The sequence below is a fragment of the Labrus mixtus genome, chromosome 6, assembly GCF_963584025.1.
Source record: "Labrus mixtus chromosome 6, fLabMix1.1, whole genome shotgun sequence".
Classification (NCBI taxonomy): Eukaryota; Metazoa; Chordata; class Actinopteri; order Labriformes; family Labridae; genus Labrus; species Labrus mixtus.
This window is the reverse complement of record NC_083617.1, coordinates 13,564,143-13,586,139: the sequence shown is the minus strand read 5'-3', so window position 1 is coordinate 13,586,139 and position 21,997 is coordinate 13,564,143. Positions and strand designations below refer to the sequence as shown.

Genomic DNA, 21,997 nt, shown 5'->3' with positions numbered 1-21,997 from the left:
TTTCCAATGAAGGCTTCTTAACAGTCAAGTAATTAGTATAATACAGTAAATGACAGATGTGGGTTAACCCACAAACCCACAAAAGGGAAGACATTTTTAAACAGTATTTGCAACACCCAAAAAAAAAGAAGAAAAATTCAGAGCTTGTGTGTTTTTCCCTGCAACAAAATGTACACAATATGGCTGTTTCTTCTTGTTTTCCCCAGCAGTCATCTTATCTTAGCCGTCAGCATCTTAAAGAATTACATTATACTATGATGTATAGATGCCTCTACTTCTCTGTTTGGCCTGCTCATGTCTTGAAGCTGAACACTGTTAATTAAAAACACATGAATCTGCCTGATAGGAGCTCTTTGTTTGAAAGGCTGGCAGATATAATTGCTCAGTTCACATTACACACACACAATAAAGTATTTAAGCCCTCCAAGTCCTTTGTACACCCACGTTTATGTCAACCCGCGACTGTAATGTAACTTCTTGGCAGAGAGCCTTGCCTCCACGCAGCAACACAAACAGAGATAAGCTCAAAGGAGATAGAGAGAAAGAGAGAGAGAGAGAGAGAGCGCAAGAAAGAATAGACAGAAACTTCAAATAATTCAAGTTCAGTCACGTATTTCACAGCGTCAACATTCTTTCTCTCCATCTGCAATGACAATTAAATCACATCCAAAGTTGTTCTCTGCCAAAAGGCCTGAGTGATTATTTTTGTCGGATCAAATTCCCATCAAGACAATGTTACAATAACACTGGAGCTGAATAAAAAAGAAAAAAAAAACGAGAGGCAGTCATTAAAAAGGGTAAAATGATCACGACTCAGCAACCTATCACTTCATGTTGTTATTTCCACAAACGCTCTGCTGTGGAGAGCGCAGGGAAAATTCCAAGGGCATTTGTTGTGCATTTGTCATCCCTTTGGCACTAAAACAAGTTTTCAACGCTGTAATCTTTACTTAGAAAGCTCTGGGTGTGTTTCTTCCCTCTGATGTTTTCTCATTCTGCAGCTCACTCTGCCTGTTTTATCCTGCCAATTACTCATTAATGCAGAGAAATTACATAAACCCCGGCACTTGTTTATTTAGTTGTGTTTTTAACTTAAAGGACAGATCCGTAAGCAGCCCGAGTTAATGCATGTGTTGTTTAACAAAACAAAGCATTTAAAGATACAGGAATACAATACAAGTGCTTCTACATTAGACATATCCACCTTTCAAAACACAAGGAAAACATTGTTTAAATGTCGGCAGGTTCGACTTGCAGGTGATTTGTTCATAATAATATGACATCTGTTTTTACAAAGGCTGCATAGATTTGAGCGAAGTCACACAAGTGCAGTGCTGTTTTTAGTCCAATCACTAACCCCCCTGATACCCAACACCGACTTACATAACCTGTCTGTCTGTTTACATTTTTCATCAGGTCAAATACTGCTGCGTAAGAAAATGCTGCAATTACAGCAAAACGTTGCTGCATAACACACAGTGACATGACAGGGAGCGGGTTGAAATTCATTGACTTATTGATAGAGGACAGCATGAACGCAGTCAAACAACCAAAAGTAGATGCCTGCAGTAAAACGGAGGTCAAATGGTGCATTCGAGTATTTCTGTAAAAACACACACACACGGCAGGCTCACAAGGTTAAGCGCTGGCAATCTTTCCGTTCTGCAGAAGTCGTGCAGAACTGCTGATCTGCCATCCTCGTGGCATGAGTTGCATAAGGGAGGAGTCATCAGCTTTAGAATAACACAAAGATAAAATCAAACAGGGGCTGACTCGGTGCAGATTGATTTTCTCGATGGAAACATTTATGGACATTTATAGTCTGTGAAAAAACAAATTCGACATCACAAGGTAACGATTTCACTGCACCCTGGGGGATGAGATATTTTTACTACTCTGTGGGCATTAAGCGTTTTTGTCAATGTACTAGAAGAGAAAGAGCTCATTTAAGTATACATGATATTACCCTGAACAGCCCTAAATTAAGCACATTAGTCATTTACTAAAAGTGGCTACACAGTTCCCCTTCTGCTTCACACTGAGTTACTCATTTGTCAGTCTGTGGCTTTCTGCTTATCTGAGCTGCTGACATGAGTTGGAGATGTGCCTCCAAGTGACCGGTGGACTCTTGCCTGGTCCTTCAGGAATCCCAGAGGGTATAATGTACCCACTCAGACTCACACACATACTGTAAGCACACACACTGCTAGCTGCTAGCTCAACAGAAGTGAACCAAATCTTAGATCAAAGCTAATCAGTTGGATGTGAGGCCATGCCAAACACAAAAACACATGCACATTTATATATACATGCAGGTAAGGGGTATTCCATTGGGGGTGAATCCATCATGTCTTGTCACACAGAACAACCTCCAAAGTCATGGAAGTTACGACAACTTCTGCACAGCCTGACAACTTGATCTCAGGAGGATGCAGCCGAACACAGAGGCACTTAGCAGCTTTACAACCAGGCCTCGTCTAATAATTTCTTCCCCCCTCAGATTCAATTAAATACAGGCCTAATACCTTTGTTTCATTGCCATTCAGTTGATGTCACTGATAATGAAAAAGTCATTAGGGGAAGCTCAGGGAGCGGTTCTGATGGTCCTATGCATCAACAGAGTAGAGCCACAGGGAACCCTGACAAAATGGATTGATTGATTGAGAGGCTGCTGGGAATGCAGAGACATATCAAGCTGACTGGAGGAGTAAGCTGATTGATACCTCAGCAAAAAAACACTTGGAAAAAATTGACTTAAAAAGAACTGACTATTTAAATGTGTTATCTTAATGATCCTCCATTCAAGGAATTTTAACTAGTCAATCTAGATGGACAACTGATCAAAACTTGAGAAGAACCAAGTAGCTTTTTTGCATAAGTTTTATTTTAATAAAGATAATTGAAAGCTAAATTGTCGGAAATGCTGACGGGTTTCAGGATAGAGATTACGGTGTATTGTGTCCCACCCTCCTTACTTTAAACAGACCTTTGTCCTGCATATGGCCAAAGCCTGCTAATGCATGTTTGGTCCAAAGTACTCGCATTACAAGCGTACACAAACAATATCCAGTACAAAAGAATCTGCCCCCTCGCCCATACAGAATCTGTAATTAATGCAGAATCTATAAATAGAGGTTTTTTTTTGCCAATAATCTTCTTCCACTTAGCTGCTCTTTGAGGCTACATTTGTTTTCACTAGTGGTGCTTTGAGCTAAATGTTAACACAGCATGCCATGATTAAACAAAAGTTCTTGCTCTCCTTGGTGAAGAAAACAAGGAGTGGCAGGTATTCATCATATTCAGTGTCTTGGCTTTTATTCAGCTCAAACTGAAATAAATAATTTATACAAAGTTGTTTTGAATTACTACAATGAAAAAGTATTGATTAGAGACATAACAAAGTCTAGTCATCAGGGTACAAAACCTGCTGAGCTAAAAACATTGTGGGCAAATTGAGTGTGGACCTAGTCCCAGTAACTTGACTGTTTCGACTAATCAGACATGAGCTTGTTAGATTAAAGATGCAGACACACTGTGACTTACCAACTACCCTGTCAAGAATCTATCAACCTGCTCTTTCATTAAACAAAACACCCACTCAGGTCTTCATTCAAACACTTAATTCAACAGTTTAACTTCCACTTCCTCTTACCATTATGAGTTTCAAGTTCAAACAAAGAGGTGAACGAGGAGGAGGAGGAGGGGGAGGAAGTGGATGAGTGAGACATGACTAGAAGAAGCTGGGGTTAGCTAAGAAAGCATGTTTTGACAAATGTTTTACCTCACTTGGTTGCAATTTCTCTGAAAGACCTTACACCCACTCAGCAATTATCAGCATAGCTCACAGCCAAAGGTAACATTCATGTTGCAATACATTGTCCTGCCCGTACAGTACATAATGTCCCCACAGACACAACAAAATACAATATATTACAGCTTAGTTGTGCAATCATGAATCACTTTCTATGTAAACAAATGTCTAAACGAGATTAAGAATTATGCAAGCCATGCCACAAGGCTTTCAAACCAAGATGTAAAATTAAAATACTAAATCAAGTGACAAAACAAAGTGTTGCGACACAAAGTAGATCTTCAGAGACAGTGTCTAGAAACCATTAAAAAAAAAATAGTTCAGCAGCAGAGAGACATTGATAAGCGGTTTCTTTGCTGTAATCAATGTAAATTCTCCAAAGAGATCCAATCAGTCAATTTGAAGTCACTCCTTAATGAGTTACACAGTGAAAGGGCAGAGCGGTTAAAGGATTTTTCAACCAAACTGAAAAAAGAGCCTGCGAGCACTGCAGGCCACAGTGACCGCAGCTTCAAGAGAGATAAATATCAACCCAGGTGTGTGAAACAAAACGAAACTCTACCTGTGAACACACCCACACACAGACAAAGGAGACCACTCAGGGTTATAACAACACGCTGGAAATGGAGTCATAAAGCATAAGGCACTGTGGCGGATATTCATTTAACAATGAAAGCATGAAGCAGATGTTTGCTTGTTTTTGTACTGAATTTTTTTTAAAATGAAGCAATATTGCTGCTAAAAAAAAAAAGGAACTTTGAGGATGGAAAACAGGAGCAGGAGTTTCGTATTTTAAATTAGAATCAAACTAAATTAAATCATGTGTGAGTCATGAGGAAAAATGATTATAAGGAACAATAACGGCAGCTGGAAAAAAAAACATGAACCGAAGTAAATAAACATCCTGAATAAAACCTGACAAATCACATTCTCTGATGCAACTCTTGAGACACAGACTTTAATCTGCTTGTATAGAGCAGCGGAGCATTAGACGTGTGATCGGTGATGTGATATTACACTTTGGTGGAACATTTTAACTCCACTGGAGGCACAGGGATGTGGCAAGGGAGGCTCCAAAGCAGCAATGCAGCAGCCATACCACAGAGAATACAAAAAAGGCAGCGATGACTGATGTCTCGGCCTGGTAGTGACAGGCGACGTCGTGTCTTCACTATACATCAAAGAGCTCAGAGGGAGGAGAGATTTCAAGTGTTTCTGTTCAAGCACTGCTTGTTTCTGACCACAGCCTCAAGATGTTTCTATTCTATTAAGAAACATGTCAAAGACAGGCTAATGTTTCTTTAAGTACATGTCCTGTTTGTTATCATTGTGTTTTTACTTCTTTTTTATTAAATGTACAAGTTACTCTGATCAAAGCTTTATTTTGTACAAAATATCAGGCCCAGCAAAACCTCAAAACAAGATGTGGAATGAAATATTTATTATCCTACCGCACTCGCACTGCTCGTAATAACAACTAAAACTTAATAACATTTCAAAAGCCAGAAGTCGTTCTTTCTTACAAGTTTATAATTTATTTAACACAAAGGGTACACAAAAGTTATTTCCAATTGGGTACTGGAATTGAACGTTTTTCTTCTTCTTTTTTATGCTTTTGTTTAAGTGACTAAGAAACAGTGAATCTCTGAAAATTGCCCTCCTGCCAAAAGAAAATCTATGAGAAAGTACAGAAATTTATTTCCCTCTGTAGAGGCTTTCATTATTATCAGAGCAATATTAGAGGAATTATAGCAATTCAGGGTTTTTTTATTTATTACTGCGACCATTCTGGCTATGAGTCATAGCAGCTTTGCACACTTCACCTCAGAGAACAAACCCTATATAACAAGTTCAACTGGTGGGAAACTTTGAAAGTGTTTTACACAACCCTAATTTCTCATACATTTTACATCAATACGTTGGTTTTTTTTTTTTAAATCTATAAGCAGATCCCTACATGGTCATATCTTCCCTGTGGAGTTCCTGAGCTCAGCTATCTCTCCTTAAGTCCTCTTTTTGTTAATCTCTTGTGCCCCTCTTATTCTAAAACCTGATTTTGCCAGTGGTTTCCCACTATCATGATCTATAGGTGGCAGTAATGGGCCAAAAGATGCAGCAGAGTGTCAGCAAAGGCAGAGAAGAAGAAGAAGAAGAAAAAAACAACAACACAGAGGTAAACAATGCAGCCTGAGCATGGAGCATGTGTTAAAAACTTCCATCACCATAGAAGCTTTTCCTCCTTTAACACATTCAAAGGTCTGGTCTGTTACAAATAGTCCTTCACTTGTGGTGTAATATGTTGTGGTTATTGCTGGTATGTCTTTATGTCAATTGTTCTTAACTGTTTCCTGTGGTTTTAATGTTTTGTGTGGGTTGTAAAAAGATACATTTTTTTTATGAAAACATTTAATTACAGAACATTTTGTACAACTGCTTGTCTATCCTAAGATGGTAAAAAGAGTATCTTCCACTTACAGAAGTAAGTCCTTAACTTATAACTATATGTCCAATGCTATCTTATGCTGGGGAGAGCATGCAGGGAAAGGATGAGTCTTCCATAAAGGGGACCGTTTCTATATTTATATCAATACAAAAGGTACAAGCATTTCTGCACCAAAAACAAAACATCAGAAAACAATAAACTGACAACTAGAGGCAAGCAGTGAAGAGAAACTCTGATCAACTTAGAGTAAATTACACAGAGGCTTCACTCTGCCTTGCTGCAGCCGTATTAAAACTAACCAATTTTCTTGCGATTTAGTTGAGTGGGGCTTACGTTTGCTCAAATAAAAACATCATGATGCTGATTTGCATTAAAAATACAAGCTTTGTCAGGCCTGTCCTCGAGAGGAGAATAAAACAACTTTTAAAATGCTTCTTTAATGAAGGTGGAGGTTGGAGCTACCATTTCACTGTGGTGCATTCAAGGGAGTCTGGAAATCTAAACCCTAATTAGCTTAGGTGTCACAGTATCTAGCTGATTGGTTGCTCATGTTGAAATATTTGATCTAGAATGGATTGTTAGTCGCACTAGTATGCATTTTTATGTTTATATAAATATATCACTGAAAGATTACTGCTTTTGGGAGCCCGGATGTTTGCATTTCACCTACTTTTGCTCTTGAGATGCTCTTTCTGCTATACACCAAAATCTGTTGATACGTGATTGATCAATTCCACTCAGACTAAAAACGTACTACAAACGGAAACCAGAGCTTTTTTCCTTACTAGTACGAGTACGGATTCCACTCGTTATGTAGAATCTGTAAGCAGATATAAATAAAGGATAAAGAAGGTTTTAATGATTGCAGTATCTGAAATATGCCCTACAAAAAATAACTGCTAAGCATTGTCTGGTGACAAAATTTACGAGAAACTCCACAGAACACCTTTAATATAAATGCATGGAAAAGAGTAGCTTTCTTTTTTGCCACCACGTCTGAAACTCCAAAAGGAACTCTTGATTTTCCGTATGAAAAGTAGAGACTACTGAGCCCCTCCGCCTCTGTCATTTTGCTGCTGACTGTAGTCACCGTCGCATTTCACGTCTTCGTATCAGACATTTCTTGACGTGCTCATAATTCTCACTTTGTCACATCTGACAGCAGAGTTATTCCTCTGTTCCTGTGCTTCAGGCACGTTTCATTCCCGATACACACTGACAGCACACACACACACACAAAAAAATTAATGAACAGTAATACTTCAAGCATCTCTATCACTGCAATCATCAAAAAAAAAAAAAGAAATTACACAACGCGCCCACAGAGTGAGACAGAGTGTGTGGGTGGACAGAAGACACTGTTTTTCTTAATCATCAAAACCTCCACAGGTTGATAAGATGATACAAGTGTTAATTAATTCCTCATAATTATACAGAGGGAGATTATCATTGATAAAGTTTCAAACATTTCACAGCCGAATGAATACACTGTTCATATTAGGTCAACCTCAGGGGGTTTAACATTAATAATGTTGGAATATTTTCATTACTGCTGTTATTTTCTTGCCTTTTCCCCCCCTCCCCTGAATGCCACATAAGAAGGTATTTTTACACTGCTGCGGTTCAGAGAGGTTCTGAATTTAATGAGGAATACATTTGGCAGCTTCTGAGGCATGACAGTGGATACTAGTTACTGTTGTTATTACACAAACAACAGCTAAGATGTGCCAAGCCTTCAACAACAACAACCTAACCTTCCAATAAAAGGGTTAGAGAAAAATTACAGCTAGAGAAAGAGAGCTGGAGGGAGGGAACGCGTTAAACACCAACGAGAAGCGAGAGATATTTGAATCGGTGAACAGAGGTGTGTTTAGGTGTAGCACCTTATCAGAGACTCTTGTCCTGACCAAACATGTAAATGGAGACTATTAAATCAATGCCTGTGAGTAAAAGGATCAGGTGAATCTTGCGTGTTATGAAAGGAGCTCCTACAACTTAAGTCTACTCATCCCCACCTCCTCTACAGCTTTTTGTCCTTTCTTACTATATTCCCTTAGTCCTTAAACCATTTTTTGCTCGGAAACACAAAAAGACAAAAATATGTATTCCGTTTTGTTTGGTTTTGCATTTTTCAAAACTTAATATTTGCAGGTTAGGGATGTATGTCTTTGATGGCGCATACAGATTGCCCTGTTGAAGGTTAGATAATCAAATTAAAATCGATCAAAAATAAACTAATTAAGCATAAACTATCTGCATTTTTAGTTTATTTTAGTCATGGGTTTATTGGACTACAAATTTGGTTGGAATAATCCTTTAATCAAAATCCATCGCTCAATATGACAAAGTTTTTTTTGTTCAGTAGGAATATATATGAATACATTCTCACAGCAAAGACAGCAATCCACACAAGATTTTCTGGTCTGGGGATATTCTCACCAGATCTTTTCTCCTCGTTGCAACAGCTCTGACAACTCGTTCCACTCTATTTCCCAAACCCATCATTTCCTATACAAATTCTGCATTATATCAGCTACAGTCTGTTTTTATTTTCCTCAAAGACGATTCCCTTTAGCCAGCTGACTGACAGCTGTGTGTGCATGCATCATTATCTCCTTCACAGAGCCTGTCTGTTGCCGTAGCCTGTGGCAGACCTCAATCACACAGTATTAGAAATGACTTCGGTTTCCACAGAGCGACAAGCTTTTCCGCCTTCTGCAGGTGTGCCGAGCATTAAATGAACCAGTTGGATAAAAGGTGAAGTAGTTGTTTTAGCCATCTGGAAGCGCAGACATGTAAAATCAGGTATACTTTGAGGCTAATAAGTTCATTTGATTTAGCTTGCGGAAGCCGAGACATAATGAGAGAGAGAGTGTTGCTGATAATATTCCTGTTCCTGGAAGCGGAGGTCATTCAGGCCAATAAACTGTTTGAATAAAGGAAAGATAAACACAAACATGAATGTAAATGTAATCAGTAAGAGAAGTAGCCGAGCTCAAAATGAAGAGAAACAGGATTTACTTTGTTAAATTTGCCACCTAAACTCACTTAACTACCCATTATGTTTTTTTATGTATGAAAATAACTTAAATCAAAAGAGAAATCAGTTAAATCAGGTTTTAATGGAGGTATAAAAAGCTGGTCAGGTGTAAGTTTACAGCATACCCACAGTAGAGGGTTTATGCTAATGGCTGGGTAGATGGTGTGCAGTAGATAAATCATGTTTATAGACCGATGTCCTCACTGAATATAACAAGATTGCTTCCAGTGGCGTCAAAATATGAGCTTTATGCACGCAAACAGTGCATAATAAAATACTGAGCTCATAGATATGGAATAAAGAGTCTCGCTTGCCATTTCTAAATCGCAGCCCAGCGCACACTATTATCTGGTGTTTATATTCTAATATGTGACTGTATTTTAAAAAACTGCTGCTTCTTTGTGTTGATCCTGACAATTTGTCAAATTTAAATTCAGCAGCACAGGGAGGGACGCAAAGTGAAATCAATTTTATTCCCCCCTCCTTCCTCCACCTCTTTTTGACTTTCTCCTAGTCTACTGCCTCTCCTATCTATTTCTCTTTCCTTTCTGTAATAATTATGCGAGCGGCAGCAAATGTAATTACAAAGGGGTGGGGTTGGAGGGCTTGTGTGTGTGTGTGTGTGTGTGTGTGTGTGTGTGTGTTGGGGGGAGGGGGGGGGGGGGGGATATGATTGCTGTGCACAAACAACAAAATGCAACATTAAAATGCAATTATCAGAAAAGGGAACATTTTGGCAGATATACTGTGGAGGGCAGCTCCCGCCATATGTTTGTGGAGACAGGGACAACAAGTCAGGTAGTAATTATCAATCATCATCAGGAGGAACTGTCAAAACGCTAGGCCAGGCACGCTCTGACTGGCGTTGCCATGGAGACAAGCCCACATACAGGCAAGTGTGTGTTTACCGGGACATTAAAAATACGCTCTTGTATTTTTATCACATACTTATAATGTCGTGTAAATGGTTGTAGTTTGTTGTAGCTCTGTGTGTGTGTGTGTGTGTGTGTGTATGTGTGTGCATCTGTGTGAGTGTATTTATTTTCCTTTCAAGCCCCACTCTGGATAGAGCTTCTTTATGGATAGAAGTGAGAGTAATTTGAGGCTAAGGGTTTTACTTTACTCTGGTTTCCATGCCTGCAGGGTCAAGTTGTGTGTTAAGGCTTACAATTATCAGATGGATATATAAATGGAAAATTCTTACCATATTAAGATAAATATGTGTGTATATGGTATGTGTGTATGTGCACATACATAATGTATTTGCCAGTAATGAGCTCATTTCTGTGGCAGTACTCTTGCTGTACACAGACTCCCTATTCAGACTGTCACTGTTAATACTCCTCAGCCCAGAGACAAGGACACTTTCCCAAACCATCATGACTTTGTCAGTTTCAATTTTACATATTCCTTTTTTCCTTTTTTGCATAGCCTTCTTCAACTTTACATACAACAAAATGCCTCCAAATCCAATTTCACTCCTTGTGAACAGGCTATTCAAAGAGCTAAAAGAGTCTACAGTAAGTGTGACTTTTCACAGAATCACACATGAGGAATGTTTCTGGAAGGTTTCCAGCCACAATGCCGCTTTCCGATGACAATCAATTTCCATGTGACCTCAATTCATTACCCTTCCAGGAATCCGCATTATTTTCACTTAAAACAAGCTGAAAATTAAATATATAACCAAGTAAACATGAAAGCAATTTAATGGGGGGGGATGCAATATGAATTTCCCTGCTTTTTTATTGCAGTCATTTGGAAAAAAGAAAGAAAAAGAGTAGTGCTTTTAATTCATTATTTGTGCGCTGTTGTGCATGGTCTCCCTGGGGAGAAGCAACATTACTCTTTCATCAGATCAAATGAAGCGAAGCCATGCCGTTCCAGGAAGAGCCAATTAAACTGTTCAAAGAAGTTTATTATTGCGACGGATTATGAAATCATTCTCATCGGATTCATTGGGGTGTGTGTTTCGACAGGGGTGTGAATGTGTGTACTTTGCCACCGCGCAAACTCATAAAAACGCCTGTCGACTCGAGCTATCCATTTGCACAGTAAATAGAAAATTATGGTACGCAGTCAGCGCTACATGTTTTACAGGAGACATTTCACCAACTCAATTTAAACTGAAAATAAGCACCAGTTAGAGGCAGAAAATGTTCACCTCTTCCTTCCTTCTCTCTCTCCTTCTTTCTCTGTCTGCCTCATGTGATCGCCTCATGATGCTAGCGTCACCTGTTAAGCGCTTATTAGCACACATCACATTCAAGACATGACTGGGTTTAATCTCAGCCCAGATCCACTGACTGACACACACACTGAGGAATGCATTGACCTCTGACCACTGGGGGACTTAATAATATCACCAAGTATTCAGCTAACAACACACACACACACACACACACACACACACACACACACACACACACACACACACACACACACACACACACACACACACACACACGGATTGAATAATTGTAAAAAAAACTCCACAGTGTTGGATAAAGTCCAAAAAGGCACAATATTCATTGTGTAAAAACTAGCTGCACTGCTTAGCTGTCAAGACACAAATAAACAAATTCATGACAACACAATACAAGCTGTAAATAACAAGTAAATATGTCCCTTCAGCTGTTAGGATGTAGCTCTTAATGGCTATTGTTCCAAGAATGTAGGAAATGGAACAATAAATCCCATTTTGCAAAAAGAAATGTTCAGAGTATGCAAAGGGGACTGTCCCAAATACACACCCTGTTGGTTTTTTAACAGCGCTAAATGTAAAACAGAGTCAAAGTTACATAATGCAGAGGATTTACTAAATACGGGATAACCTTCAAACGCTTCCACATCATTGATACTGACAGACTGCAGCAACAACTCGGCAGGACGGCAGCTTTAAAAATACAGTATTTCAATTTGGCTTTTGGAGAGAGAGAGAGAGAAACAGAGAGAGAAACAGAGAGAGAAACAGAGAGAGAGAGAGATAGCGAGAGAGAGAAGGGGAGTAGGGAGAGATGAAAGGGAGCAGTGGATAAGCTTCAAGGCTTATCCTATTCATTACTGGAAGAAAAAAAAATCACAGCATCGACCTATAAATAAATGAATGCCAGGATAAACAAGAAGCCCAAACATCAATAAAACATATGTATTCTAATAGATCACGCTCCAGTTACACTTGATGGGATTGAGTCGACCAATGAGCCCAATCATAGAGACTTTATCATTTTGAAAAGCAACAAAGCAAAAAGCCACGGTGATTAAGAATAATCATCATTCCCAGGACAAAACAGGCCAATGGATACTTTATATTCATACTATCCATTTTTTGCTTCTTTGTATGAGGATGGTTTGTGTTTTGGGGAATATACTGTATGTATGCATGTATTTAAAACTATAGTAAAAAAAGTTTTTTTAAATACATGACCAAAGCAGCTGCAGCGTCAATATAATCTTTTCCGAGGAATGTCTACATCATCTTAGGAAAAAAACTGGAAGCATCAATCAAAGTCATGAGGTACAGCATAATCCTCACTTTGCTACTTTCATGTATCAGTGGTGGGAGACAAAAATATATTTGACGTCACCAAAGTTACACAAGGTCTTTTCAGAAACAACAACGGTAACAACATGCCTCTACCTGCACACGAGTGAAAGATGTTGCACACTTAACCCCACAACCCGGTTGCAGAAGGCTGAGCTGTTTCTACACCAGAGACAGTCTTTGTAAACAGCATCTACAGTTACACTGATGAGTCAAATGTGCTCATCAGGTTGCAACATGCTCTGCTGTAATTTCTATCAGGAAGCTTCAGGAGGCGTAATACAAAGTATGACTCTTTATGTGTAGTCGATTACACCTGAAAAACCTACCACATCTCTATTATGGTGTTCATATAATCCTGTTGATTTAGACCATGAACAGCTGCACTTATTCTTCCATTTGACAGGTGAATAAATGGAATAATCATCTATGAATGAGGTCAAGCTTGCCAGACACCTAAAGTGCAAAGTAATTAATAACATACCAAAAAATTGTGCTACATGCACTGTCCAAAAACTTTGATTTATTAATCAATTTCCTACAGAAAAGGCCCTTCAGTTCATAAGAAATATCGACATGCAGAGACATGAAATAAACCCAATGACTGATTCTTCACAGTCAACACTTTAGCACCTTTGGTCCATGTTAACAGTGTGTGGTACAGTAGTTTCTTACAAGCAAGAGCAAGTCCTCTTTGGAGGAGAGTTCATGTTTGTTTGAAATTCTGGAGCCAAACTAAAACATGACATTCATGACCCGCAATGTGTTGGCAGAAAATAATACCCTGAAAAAAATACATCAAATCGTTTAATATGAATTAGATATCAATATGGGTGGGTACTGTTTGAGATACTCTTGGATGTCAGAGAGTAAGTATGAAGGCAGTAACAAGAAACAGCAACAAGACTTAAAAAATGTTTCACTGTGTGAGATGATATAGTGATTTGATTTTATTTCACTCCACACTGCAGTAAAAGGAAACATTAAAAAGCCACGCTATAGCTTTAAAATGAAACATGTTAAATATAGAATGGCGTAGGTTGAGGTTAAAAGCACTTCAGAGAGAAACTAAAAGAGGAGTATATATTACTATTACATCATTGTATCCATCTCAATAATGTAAATTAGCATAATGCTGCTTTCAACTACATTAAGGTAGTTACATTAAAGTATTTATACTGGAGGAAATATGATATACCCAATCAAATTCTCTATTTAAATTAACATCTTTAAATCCCATTGTAATTAAAAAATGTTTGCTTTGTTCCTTCAGGGTTACTGCAAATTTAAATATGATAGAAAGAGCTCAATATAAGAAAAACACAGCATATCTACTTCTGACTGATTACACACCAATGAAAACTTACAGATGAAGATGTTATGACCTATTGCTTGAAGCCAAATGTTATGATTGGAGAAGTGCATGAACATTTTTTAAAAGTCCTCCCATCTGTTTTTAGAGAGATTGTATGTAAGAACTGAAACAGATACAGGGTGTGGTCTAAATTGATGTCATGTTTTGACCCTTTAACTGAAGTTAGTGTATAACTGGGTGTTCTTTCTTCTGAAGAATGATATCTGAATGCCAGATATCAATAGCTCTGTGTTGTTTGCTAAAAATAGACTAGCAGCAATGCAAAGTAATATGTGAAGAGATGGTGTATATCTGATGACATAATAGGGATAATCAGGTAGATTATGTGTTACTCAGCCCAGGCTTTGTGTTAATGCTGCTGATGCTGGTGCAAGAAAGTGCTTTTAGTTAAAATAGCATCAATGCTATATGTATACATATATGAGCAATAATAATATGCTGTCTCCCCGTACAGCATGGCATGGTTAGTTACACAACATAGCTATAATGTAAAATAATGCATCTTTCATTTCCTGTTTAACTTCATACATCTGAACAGAGATGAGTGCACTATTAGTGGCCTTTCACCAGATGTTCACTTATTGTTCTATTCAGTTCGTGTCCTGATTATGAAATTAGACTATACTGCTACAACATGTCCTCTTTTCTCCTCTAAATTTCTCCTCTACGGCCTCTGTACACCACGACATATGGACGATGAAAAATTCATGGGCCGTTGGTTAGCACAAATCTGCAGAGGAGATGGGAAAACATGAGCTTAGCAAGCAGTTTGCCTATTACATTAACAGACGGGGCTGTCATGGGAGGGTATCAGTGTATGCATATTTCATCTGATCTGATTTCATGTTTAAAAAGCGAGCAAGAAAGTGGTTCAAGTTGTGGAAACAATGACATCACACTGGATGTTCAATCTGGTGACCCAGCCCAATCAAGCTGTAGGGGACTAAACGTTTTTAAAGATGTTATCTCACAGTGCAGGGCTAAGATTTTAGCATGTTTGCTGCTTTTCAGTTTCATTTACTTTCATCTGTCCTGCTTTAGTGCAGTATGTTTCACAATTAGTTTCAGTCAGAAGAACAGAGACCAAACAGGAAATCTTTCTTTTTCTGTCAAACACAGATGCAACTAACTCAGACAGGCAGAAACACCCTCATAAATACACACCATGCACGACTAACAAATCCAGCCACAGATGTAGCAAAACTAGCACACACGCACCCCAGATCAAAAATAGACTGTAAAATTCTGTTTATGATCAGTGCATCTGGACAATTTTAATATACTGAAGCAATAAATATTTTTTATACTCCTCCCACCCTTAGGGGATTACAAAAAAGGGATTCCAAAGGATTGCTCTCAAAATGTTTCTTTTTAATAAAAATCAAACCAGCACTGAGTGAGAGATATTTCAAACAAAACACACTGAGCCGAGCATGAAATATATAGTTTCTGTGCCAAGGAGAGAGACCTGGGGAATATATAGCACAGAAGAGAAAGAGCAAAAAAGGGAGGAAGAGGAGAAGGAGGAGGGGGGGGGGGGGGGGGGGGGGGGTCCTCTGAACTGCTTTCCTTCAAACATGATTGCCTCACTAACTTTCAAAATGCTGTTGATTTAAGCAGAGTGCACACAAGGAGGGTAAGGTTTCTGAAGACGAGGGGGGAGAGGAAGGTCATCATAACTTCAAAATCAGAGAAAAATGTTGGTCATAATATTTTTCTTAACACACGCCCAAATGAGCTACCTTTGACCTTCTGTGATGTACATCTTGTTGGAACATCTCACTGGTCAGGCTTACTAATGTTTATGTTGTTGCTTTGTTGGACACACAGTATTTGTGCCAGATGAATGTGAGAAATACTCAGCAAAAGCATGACAGCGAATAACAGAACCTTGAACCTTGTCATCTGTCATTCAGCGCAGTGAAGGCCTGGCCCACTCAAACTATTCCTGGCTTTTTCTCACAACAGTTAAGCCAATATTAACATAGTACAGAATATAAGACCTGTTTTATTCTGCTTTTATATAAGAGCTTGTTATTCACTCAAGTACTGTAAGGACTACGTGTCTTCAGCACAACTTGTTTTTTTTCTTTTATTGTGCACTGCTGATATTACTTTCCTCCTGGCAAGAAAATTAAATTGGGGACACAAGTAGCGATGGGTATAATCAATCCACACTGGAAGAGAGTGCATGATAATTATAAACAAAAACTGTGTCATTCCCCATGAGGAGAGCAGCTGCAGGGGTGACAGGCGGTGCTGAACATAAATATGGATCACAGGACTAAAGATCTGCGATCTGACGCAAACGCAGTTCTACTAGTTTTACTCAGGTTGGTTTCAAAGCATGCTGGTGATGTGGACGGGAGGAAAAAAATATATATATATATATATATAGATTGAGTTAGAAAGCGCTCAAATAACTGTCCTTGTCAAAGCGAGGATGGCCTTACATCATTGAGTAAAGTCAGAGCAAATATTGGAGATATCAAAGTGATTGTGTACACAGGAGCAGCAGGAGAGCCGTGGTGTTTCATGTCTCACCTCGAAATTACAGATAAATCAGAAATAGACAAGAAAAAACACATGCTCCTGATTTATACAATAAATCTGTAGGTATTTATGCGTACACACTGTTAAAGCCATAATACGGCGCCTCAGAATAGACCTAACACCATGCATTTATCTGATAACTACATTTCACACAATACTGTACCAACAGGCTTACTGAAAATCTGCAATAGCACTTTTTTTTTTCCCTTCCTGAGGCCGCTCTTCTTTTTCTGTCCCTCCTGAGGTAACCTGACACACTTTCATGAATTAGCCGAGACAAGACGGACGGCTATTAGAGCTGCCACAGCAGATCCGGCTGAATATAAAAAGGTCAGAATTAGCATTAAGAAAAGCAAAGATGAAAGTCCTAAAACTGCTCCCCTGATCCATTTTTAACTTTTTAATATTTCTCAGCTGCACAGTATTTCCTTCTAACGTGTCCACAGCGCTGGTATTTATCCTAATAAAGGTGGATTTAATATGGCTTTTATTGCTGTATTTTTGGTACAGCGCCTGTAAATGGCAGGAGAACTTTACTCAGCAGTTGTGTGTGATTCTAAGTGCAAATGTGCAAATGTTCATGTGTGTGTCTTGTGCCTATAAGTAAGACGCCCTTGGGGCCTTAGTTCACTTGGCAGAGAGATGGAAATTACTTAGCTCTGCTGTTTTGAAACAAATCACAAACAAGTCTCCTAGCAGCAATTCAAGCAGAAATAAAGGCCTGCTTCAAACCTAGTAAAACCTTCATGTGAATAACTTTAGAAACCCGGTTGCCTCAAAAAAACAAAAAAGTATAGCTCCCCTAGGCTCTGAAAATAAACCTTTAGCTTAAATGTGGCTCACAGAGGAATGGTATTATTGAGCCAAGCGAATGAGCAACAGCAGCCACAGGATGTTAGCGTTACTATTCATAACTTATTTTCCTATGCCTAAAACCGTTTTCCCTTCTGGTCTCACCTCTGCCGCTCTCTTAAAAATGCAATTACCTACTGGCAAATTTACAGGAAAAGAAAAACAATGACTTTTGACCAGAGGAGCCGTTACAGTGAATGTCAAATTGATGCTGCACAAGAGCCCGCTGAGCTCTACTGTGCAAACTGAGTGGAGGAAATATAAAGAGAGATGAATCACATTATTCCTTTTGTTTTAGTCCAGCTTGGGGTTAATAAAATGTGTGGATTCATGAGCGGCAGAGAAAATGCAGTGAATGGCAAATAGACATGTTCAAGCACTTCAAATTCCTCACTGGAACCACAGAATGCTTTTCATAGGTGTGACTGGTGAGAGTGTTTGAATGGAGGTCACTTGTATTTATAAACAGAGAGTCCCAACTAGGGTCAAAATGAACTGAGGCTAAATAAATAAATATATATATATATATATATATATATATATATATATATTGACAGCATATAGAAAAGCAAAAAAATGATCATTCATAAAGCACTAACATCTTTAAGTAATACGTTTTAAAAGTAAGACTAGTGGTTATAGGGTCCGACTCCGAACCTCTGCACATTGCCTCATGTATTTCCCCTCATCCAAGTGTTCTAATATATCCAATGTCCTCTCTGAATAAAAGCAGAAATACCCAAAAATAAAAATTAGAGGCGCTGGTAGCCCAGAGGTTAATTCCTGCGCCCAATGTACAAAGGCTGTACTCCTGGAAGTGGGTGGGCCTGGTTTGATTACGACCTTTGGCTCCTTTCCAGCATGTAATTCTGCCATTCTGTCTCCTTACTGTCCTATCTCTCAAATAAAAGGCATAGAAAGCCCCCAAAACAAATCTAAAAATAAATAAACAAAAAGAGCATGTTTGTTGAGATGGCTTCAGTTCATCTGGGCAATGAGAGCACAGCACAAATAGTGAAATGTGATAATATAAACAAAGTAGTGATGAGAGAAATGACAACCCAGAACACAAGCTAATGATTTCCAGTCCAATCCAAATGACTGAAAAAGCAAAGACTTCCTCACAAAGCCTTATAAACAACTCAAACAGATTCTCATCACTGTTTAACGCTCTTGTATTTTGTCTTTATAAAATGATTTCATTCAAAGCTAAGTTTGTGAGTTAGATTGTGAATAATATAATAATAATATTTTCAATATCTGATTATTTGAACATTTTAAATGTAATGAATTACTGTTCCCTGGAATGAAACATAGTAATTTGTGGATAAGAGTTAGGGAATGTGGGGGGTTAAATTCATGTCAATGATCATATGTGTTGTTATTTGGAATGAGACAAACTGTTTTTTAAATTGACTGAGGTCATGTTATAAAACTGATGAAAACTGATGGAAACCAGCTGGAAAAAAAAATGCAAATGAGGTTTTGTGAAAGACTGAACATTTGTTTTCTCACATCTGAACTCTCATATCAAACGTTTTTCAACCAGGAGCAGCTAAAGCAACTGTTAAAAAAAATGTTTTAATGTAGCACAAGAATATTATTGTCTTCACAGCACAATCTTCTAAATTGTCAAACCCTGCAGGCATTTCTACAATGTCGCACAGAGTTATATGATGACAAACAGGTGGGTCAGAGATTTGTGTGGTTATGCTAGTATAGGCTAATGTAGCTTAAACTGCTAAACTTGAGCAGAAATGTTAAAACTACCTGCAGAGGTTTGATAAACTGACTTCTTTGAGCTTCCCAAGCCCAGATTTTCTTAATTTAATGTGAGGTAACGTTTTACATATCCCCCTGTGTCAACAAAGAACTGTGAACAAACTTTGAAGAGCTGGAAACCAGGCAGTTTTTCTCAGCTAATTAAATGCTGCTGTTCTGAATATAGTGTTTTTCACAGGTTTGCAATTCCATTTGACTTTGAAACAAAAAGATACAGAAGCTACCTATTCTTTGGCCCTCAATGCTTTTCAGTTTCATGGTCAGACCTTTAACAAAATTAAATCTTAAATGAATTCAAGTAAATTTTTCTGGGATTTCACACAATGGAATCAAAAAGCTTGGCCCACAGAGTGCACACAGTGTCCATTTTCCACTAGAGGCAGACTTGAACAAATGGTTTGGGTAACCATAATGACATAATTGAAAGTATGAGATGAACCAAACTGTGAGAATGAGTTTAAAGTGCCTGCTTACATTCAGAGTTCAGGACATGAGGAGCTAGATGTTTCATGGGGCGGTAAGCGACTCTCCAACGGCCAAAAACTGTTACTGTAATGGTTGTTGGGTTTTCAGAGCTACTCTTTAAACTTCATTGAAATGTCCAGTTGCTTCACTCACCAAACTCGTCACAGATGCTGTCGTTCTGTAGAAGGGCGGGATGTTCGAAGGTGTCCCGGCAGTATAAGATCCTTGTGCTTCCTCCCAACGCAGCGATGCCGCCCAGTGCCAGCACTGTGTGGTCGATGAGCAGGGAGGACGGCTGCTCTCTGAGCCGCGCCAACACTGAGCGATAGCGGCAATACTGGGGGTAACTGAGGACCAAAACTTTCCTCCCATCCTCCTCCTGGCCTGGAAAACACAGAAAATAAAGACATACAGTTACAAAGGCCTCAGAGAGTATACATAGATCAACTTGAAATTCAATACGGAAACTTTTTTTGGAGAGCCTTTTGTTTAGCAAGTGACCTTGTAAGATTTCCAGAGAATGCAGGCACTTAGTTTTAGTGACACCTTAGTCACTCCTCATAGATCATTATTTGGTTGCTACATTATTGTAACACATCTACATCCATTGTAATGAAAATGATCCTTTTACTATTTGCTGTTGGAACAAAGTCTGTTGTTAAATTTCAGATCCCATGACTTCAGGTTTATTTTAATCTGAGTGAGGACATGATAAAGCCTAAAAACATTATTATGGGATTAAAAAAAAATCAATCAAAATAGAAATTAGAATGTTTTTTTAAACAGCATTAAATAGCTTGAATTAAAGTTTCACACCGTTTCCTTGTAGCATAATAATAATAATAATCATTTCACCAGTCTGACAGAACACCATTTCATTTAAACTGTACAAACATGTTATGTTGTCTGGCTGCATGTTTGAAATGCATGACATGCACCGCTGTCGGGGTGACAAGAGGAATGGCAACAACAACTCTAGAAGCTTGCAACTTTGACTGACAAGGTCTTTTTAACAAGCTAGTTCAAGATCAGAAAATCCTCGGTGCAATTTAGACAAGGGGTGAACGGGTGCTTGTGCACATGCATGTGTGTGTGTGAGTGCTGACCTTGTTACCCCTAAAGCCATAAATGTATGAATCTATTTACACAAGCTTGGAATACAAAATAACGTATAAGAAAACAAACCGTTTAATGCAATGAGTGCACAATACAGTCCGTCCTGCTTTAAAAAGAACTGATTTCTACCATGAGAGTCAGACTTCATCACCACATTGGATCTGTTTTTTCTAATGTCAGTATGAAATTAAAAAGCCACAGATAGTGTTCAAGTTTTAAATATTCATTATCAGCAATGACAAAGAACTGGCAAATAAATCTCTTTCGTCGTTTAAAAACCTTTTAATGTTATATTCCACAATTCATACCAATTGATGGCAGTATAATGCACCAAATCATTGTTCAGAAAACCAGCATAAAACACAGAGAACAAGAAGAACAACCCTGGATGGGAAGTAGAGACTAATCTGACACCCTGCAATTAATATGCTGAGATCTAGCTGTTAATAATAGTATACTCAAGAACAAGATGAAGAGTCTTCAGCTACCATGCAATGTTCACTCAGTTTATTGTGTTAGCAGCAAGCTAACACTTGTTAATCAGCCAAAAGTACAGCTGAGGCTTTTGGTTTTGTTATTACTTGTGCAGAAATTTGGTCAAAATCAAATGCATTTGGTAGAATTTGCACAATAATAACATTTGCTGATGACGTCTTTCCCCTGCACAATACATGTCTCTAAAATAACCCTACCCTAACAATCAGACTCAGTTTTATTCAATTAATTTGGATCTCCTCTTACAATACATCATCTTATATAAGTCGATGCTGCACAAATACTAGAATGTAAGCCGTCAAGTCTACGGGATGTAGAAGGTGATTAAAATAACAGTTTTTTCTACAGTCCTGCTTAATTATATCACAACACCTCCTGCCACCCACACTGCTCAAATATTATAATCTACAACTTATTACATGCCTAGTTATTAATTTCTATGCAGCACAGGATGGAACGACTTACATAAGGCACTGTGGAAGGTAATGTCTGAATGAGCTGTAAAGAAATGACATTGTCCT

General features: G+C 38.4%; 1 protein-coding gene across 2 annotated transcripts in view; it reads right to left on the bottom strand.

Moving 5' to 3' along the window:
* Positions 1 to 21,997, bottom strand: part of arid5b (AT-rich interaction domain 5B) — a 75,944-nt gene that overhangs the window by 21,843 nt on the left and 32,104 nt on the right. For both annotated transcript variants that reach the window (XM_061040086.1, XM_061040088.1), the window contains exon 4: positions 20,019 to 20,249. In XM_061040086.1, coding sequence (XP_060896069.1) covers positions 20,019 to 20,249 — 231 coding nt within the window. The remainder of the gene's footprint in view (positions 1 to 20,018; positions 20,250 to 21,997) is intronic.